At 58.3% G+C, this 6,021-nt stretch overlaps 1 protein-coding gene across 1 annotated transcript in view; it reads left to right on the top strand.

Moving 5' to 3' along the window:
• FAM129B (family with sequence similarity 129 member B) overlaps window positions 1-3,841 on the top strand; it is a 21,679-nt gene extending 17,838 nt beyond the window's left edge. Inside the window, exons 8-13 of the mRNA XM_023510487.1 lie at window positions 260-447; window positions 1,220-1,375; window positions 1,806-1,922; window positions 2,131-2,238; window positions 2,332-2,443; window positions 2,874-3,841. Of these exons, the coding sequence (XP_023366255.1) occupies window positions 260-447; window positions 1,220-1,375; window positions 1,806-1,922; window positions 2,131-2,238; window positions 2,332-2,443; window positions 2,874-3,466 (1,274 nt within the window). The 3' untranslated portion in view covers window positions 3,467-3,841. The remainder of the gene's footprint in view (window positions 1-259; window positions 448-1,219; window positions 1,376-1,805; window positions 1,923-2,130; window positions 2,239-2,331; window positions 2,444-2,873) is intronic.
• Window positions 3,842-6,021: the final 2,180 nt, after the last annotated feature.

The following is a 6,021-nucleotide window of genomic DNA, read 5'->3' as shown; positions in this document are numbered from 1 at the left end:
TGTTGTTTGGCGGGCCCGGGCTGGGGATTCGAACCCGCCACCTTAGGTGTATGTGGCTGGCGCCTTAGCCGCTTGAGCCACAGGCGCTGAGCCCCTAGCAATTCATTCTCTTCGACCTCTCAAAGTGCTAGGATTATAGGCACGAGCCACCACTGGGTTTCTTTAAAAATAATAGGACATCATGCCTCCAGCATCCAAGCTCTGGGGCAGCTGGGAGGTACTCTTGGGGCACCCACTGACATGACTTCCTTGGGCGCAGCCTTCATCCTCCCTAAGGCCGAGGTGTGTGTCCGGAACCACGTCCAGCCCTACATCCCATCCATCCTGGAGGCTCTGATGGTGCCCACCAGCCAGGGCTTCACTGAGGTGCGGGACGTCTTCTTCAAGGAGGTCACTGACATGAACCTGAATGTCATCAATGAAGGTGGCATCGACAAGCTGGGCGAGGTGAGGCTGGGGCCACCCAGGCTGGGCAGGCCAGGGCCTCCTGTGGTGGGACTCAGAGTAGCCACTCCCCTTCCAGGCAGTCCCTCTAGTCAGAGGCCAAGGCTGTTGGAATTCCGGGGGGGAAACATTACCCTTACCACCCCCCATCTGCCTTTATAAGGTGCTAAACATAAAATAATTGAACTGAGAAGAGATGAGGGAGAGGGCAGGAAGGCAAGCTTCACATGTAAATGCATGACCAACCGGGGAGACTTAGCCAGTCATGCGCCCTCCACAGCCCATCTCTTCCTTGCCCTTATTTATCCAGCCTCAGGGTGAACGTCATTCCACAAGCCCCATTTTGGGGCAGTTGGCTGCCTACAGCCCACATAGTTGTTGGGTGTGGGCAGAATTTATCCTGTGTCTAAGCTTCCTTCACTATGCTCCAAATTTGGTAGTCCACAACGATAATAATCATAAGATTAGAAATCATACAAAGCCACTTCCTGATTTGGAGGCTGAGGAAACTGAGGCTCAGAAAGTGTGAAGGACTTGCCCATCCATGGTCACCGGGAGCCCCAGGAGGGATGTGCACCTTCTCCCAGCACCCAGTCTGGCCTCTCCAGGGACCCTTGCTCCCCTGCCTCCTGGGCCTCCCTTTGTGGGCACCACCCCCAGGTGACTGTCTCTAACAGCCAGTGCTGGGCCCAGGCGATGTGCAAGTGTGCAGGACTTCAGGGTTGCCTGGCACTGGGGCACCCTGCTCAGGCTGCACCGTCCCGCCTCACTGCAGTACATGGAGAAGCTGTCCCAGCTGGCGTTCCACCCCTTGAAGATGCAGAGCTGCTACGAGAAGATGGAGCCACTGAGGCTGGACGGACTGCAGCAGCGTTTTGACGTATCCAGCACGTCTGTGTTCAAGCAGCGAGCCCAGATCCACATGCGGGAGGTGGGCCCCGATTGCTGCCCCCACCCCTCCCTGCTCACCACCTGCCATGGCCAGTGAAGGCCCCCTGCCCCAGAACCTGGCATGGTCCCCCTGCCACACCGCAGCCACCTTTCCTGCATGCTCTCTCCTGCTCTGCTCACCTGGCCAATTCTGACTCATGTCTCAGCTCAGAGACTCCTTCCTCTGGGAAGCTCTTTGCTCCCCAAGCCTTTTCCTGTTCCCCGAGGCAGGAACTGTCCTGTGCCCTTACTGTGCCAGGCATGTGATAGACACTCAGTAAATGTGGGTGGGTGAACAAGTGCATGTCCATCCAGCGCATCCTCCCTGGCAGGTGTGTGTGGGGGGCGCTGGCTGGGGACTTCTCGGTGGCACACAGGAAGTGGGTGCTGCTACTCTAGGGGCTTCAAGTGCCCCGTGGTGTGCCCTGCAGCAAATGGACAATGCTGTGTACACCTTCGAGACCCTCCTGCACCAGGAGCTGGGGAAGGGGCCCACAAAGGAGGAGTTGTGCACGTCCATCCAGCGCATCCTTGAGCGGGTGCTGAAGGTGAGCAGCCCCGCCCGCCCTGTCCCCACCAAGCCCTGAGCCCAATCCTCAGCCACGGGTAGTATTTCTGTCCCTGCAAGTAGGTGCCACTGGTCCCCTCTGCAGATGAGGACTCTGAGGTCAGCACACTGGCCCCACTCCTCCCATCCGGGCCAGTGGAACCCACTGACCTCCAGATCCTGCTCTCCGCGCCCTTCCTTCCCTGCAGAAATATGACTACGACAGCAGCTCCGTGCGGAAGAGGTTCTTCCGGGAGGCACTGCTGCAGATCACCATCCCCTTCTTGCTCAAGAAGCTGGCGCCCACCTGCAAGTCGGTGCGCCCCCACCTGCCCGGGCCCTGGTGTGGGGTGGGCCCTCCTTTCTTATCCCTGGCCCTGACCTCCATCTCTGCCGCCCCTCCTGCGCAGGAGCTGCCCCGCTTCCAGGAGCTGATCTTTGAGGACTTTGCCAGGTTCATCCTGGTGGAGAACACCTATGAGGAGGTGGTGCTGCAGACCGTCATGAAGGACATCCTGCAGGGTGAGTGCTGCGGACTCAGGGGGCAGCCACTCCTGCTGCCACCGCCACTGGGATTATTATTGCTAGAAGGAGATGGGGGTAGCCGCTGGTGGGGTCAGGTGAGGTGCAAAGACAAGCCCAAGCCGTATGCTCCATAGGCTGGGTTAAGCCCGCTGTTGGCGGCTGGCCCCAGGAGGGTGGCCTCACATCTCTTTTCAGCTTCTTGGCTTTGCAGGGAGGGGCAGATGAGACACAGGATGACACAGCATCACCAGCTTGGGCTAGGGTTATCATCACAGCCCTGCTGCTTTCAGCAGTGAGGCCTGGAATGACTCATGTCCCAGTCACAGACACCCACAGGGGGATGAGGCAGGTCCCATCTGGACATAGGCATGGGGGTGGCTGTGGTGCCGCCTCTCAGCTTCCCGCCCCTCCCCCTGTGGCCCTGCAGCTGTGAAGGAGGCTGCGGTGCAGAGGAAGCACAACCTGTATCGGGACAGCATGGTCATGCACAACAGTGACCCCAACCTGCACCTGCTGGCTGAGGGAGCACCCATCGACTGGGGCGAAGAGTATGGTGACAGCAGCAGTGGTGGAGGCAGTGGCAGCCCCAGCCCAGGTGCCCAGGAAGCAGCCCCTCTCTCGGAAAAGCGACGGCGTGCCAAGCAGGTGGTCTCCGTTGTCCAAGATGAGGAGGCAGGGCTGCCTTTTGCAGCTGGTCCTGAGCTACCATCCCCTGCGTCCCCAGACAGTGTCACTGAGCTCCGTGGCCTGCTGGCCCAGGATCTACGGGCTGAGAGCCCCCTGCTGGCTGGTCCCCTGCTTAACGGGGCTCCCACTCAGGAGAGCCCCCAGCTCTCGGCAGTCCCTGAGGCCTCCTCACCACCCACCTCACCCCGGCATCTCCCACCTGGGAAGGCTGTGGACCTGGAGCCCCCCAAGCCCAGTGACCAGGAGACTGGGGAGCAGGTGTCCAGTTCCGGCAGCCGCCCCCCCATCCACATCACCACTGAGGACAGTGCAGGGGTACAGACGGAGTTCTAGATCAGCCAGTCCCCACACTTCTGCTGGACATGGTGCACAGGACACCCCCCTAAGGCACAGGCAGCCTCAGTTCTAGGGAGGGGCCACCCCAATCTGTGCCTTGTGGTGGAGGTGGGCAGGGGCTGGTGTGCCATCTGCAAGGGTCAGGCAGGGATGAGCCCACCAGCGTCACTTTATTGGGTTTGGTCAACACTTTATTACTCCTCATTTTCTCTTCTGTGGGACGATCCTGGATGCAGGGTCTGGTTTTGGGGCTTTCCTCCTTAAGCTAGGGCTGGACACAGCTGAAGGGGTCTGGAAGCTCTGCCCTGCCTGTCTGTGTCCTCTGTTTCCCTTGTGAGTCCTGCCATCCTTCTTGGAGATGGAGGTAAAAGCATCATGTGTAGGCCGGGCACAGTGACTCACACCTACACCTGTAATTCTAGCACCTTGGGAGGCCCAGGTGGGAGGATCACTTGAGAGGCATTCAAGGCCAGCCTGAGCAACACATTAAGACCCCATCTCTACAATAATAGAATAATTAGGCATGATGGCACACACCTGGATGCCCAGGAGATTGAGGTTGCAGGTATGATAATGCCACTGAAACTCTATCTAGCCTGGGCGACAAAGTGAGACCCTGCCTCAAAAAAAAAAAAAAAAAAAGCGTCATGTGCTGTGAAGGCAGTGAATCGCTCCGATCTCACCCAGGGGCAGGGACAAGGAAGATGGAGTCTGAGGCACTGTCTCTGGCTCTGTTCTGCTCCCTGGCCTCAAAGTGGACACAAGCCTTGTTTTCCTGATGTGGGGGAGGAGAAATAGAAAGGGGGGTGGCCAGACTAGGAATCCTGGGGGAGGGATTGGTGGTAGGGGTTGTCTGTCAGAGATGGGTGGGCAAGGGGCCTGGGATGAAATGAGAAAGGCCGGAATGTGCTGGTGTGTGGAGGGGAAGTGTCCTGAGGGATGGAGGGAGCTGACTTCTGGGAGATGCTGGGGGCGTGTGAGTGAGGCCAACGTTGATGTAGTGGAGTTAGGGCTGCTGGAAGCCCAGGTGAGGGCCCCTGTGGGCCCCATCTCTCCTGCTAGCCCAGCCTGTCCCCTCCCTCTTGCCCGAGGCCTGCAGGTCCCCAGGATCCCCTGTTTCCCAACTCTGCTGTGCCAACACTCGTGCTTTGGGCTAGAGCAGAAGGCAGGGCTTAGTGGTTTCCGTCCTCAGGGCCACTCTAAGGTACTCACTGCCCCCAGGGAGCAGAGGGAGCTCCTGAGGGTCAGAGGGATAGACTGTGGCCTCCAAGACATCACCGGTGACCCTCTTGGAGGATTTGGGGTCAGGCTGTGGCTTGGCCTCTGCTGCCTGTGAGTCACCAGGTCACTTCCCATTGAAAATTCCAGGCCCCTCTTCAGATGTCCTGGGAGTCACTTTGGGCCTGGCCATCATCCCTTTCGTAGCTTCCTAAATCTGGGGTTGGGTGTCAAGCCGAGGTGCCCCAGCTTGGTAGCTCCCCCTCTAGAATCCCCTACTGCTGTGAGGGGAAGAGGCAGGGCAGAAGCTGACTCCTTCAAGGTCCCCTGAGTGGGTCCCTTTCCCCGCCTTGGACCCTCCATCCCTCAGACCTGCTCCCCAGGGTGGGGGCCTTAGATCCACAGAATGTGTGGTGACTGGCTGGTACTCAGGGACCCTCAACCCCCCAGCCTTGGTGTCAGCCATGTCACTAACCTCTCCTACCGACACTTTGTCTCCAGATGCTCTAGTTACAGTGCCTTCAAGGGTTTCTGATCATCCTTCCCAGATATTGTATTGAAAATATTATGCAAACTGTTTAAGCTTCTACTAATCAATAAATGCTTTATTTAAATCCAGTTGCCTGTGTGGGAAACAGGGAGGCCTGGGCTGGGGACTGGTCCCTTACACCTCGGCTTTCTGATTCATCACTTGAGTGAGTACCTGGAGGCCCAGAGTCAAAGTTCTTACATTATCCCATTTTATAGAGGCAGAAACTGAGGCTCAGAGAGAAGGGACTTGTCCAAGGTGAACAGCCTTCTGCCGGCAGTGCAGGCAGCTTCCCCAGCCAGGCCTGTGCAGGTGCTCCTCAGGCAGCCCCAGGACCTGACCCAGCGTCATGCTTGGTCTAAACAGTGCCAGCAGCTCTTTTAAGACCCCCAATCACATGCAGTTTTAGGGCACTTTATCTGTGGGACCAGGAGCCTCCTAGCAGCTCTAGGAAGGGGTGCTGTCATCCTCACCATTTCATGTGCATACTGAGACCTAGGAGGGTGGGGAGCCTTAGCTGAGGTCAGGTGGCACAGGGACACCCTGGCACCCCCTGGCAGTTGGTGGGGGTGGGTTGCCCCACTTACAGGTAAAAACATGTCCCTATCAGGTGGGGTGGTAGCCAGTCACCTTGGGGTACATGTGCTTCCCTTGTGCCAGCTGAATCGTGGCTGAAGGCTTGGGCCTGAGCCTCTCCCAGTCACCAAGGGCTGGGGCGAGACAGGCTGAGGGGCCGGAGACCAGGCGCAACTGCCACCTTACTGCTGCCCTTGGCAAGTCACTAACAGAGCCTTGAACTCTTTCA

This window comes from Otolemur garnettii, unplaced genomic scaffold (genome assembly GCF_000181295.1).
Source record: "Otolemur garnettii isolate 467f Iridium unplaced genomic scaffold, OtoGar3 scaffold00014, whole genome shotgun sequence".
NCBI classification, from domain to species: Eukaryota; Metazoa; Chordata; class Mammalia; order Primates; family Galagidae; genus Otolemur; species Otolemur garnettii.
This window is presented reverse-complemented; position numbering and strand designations above follow the sequence as displayed.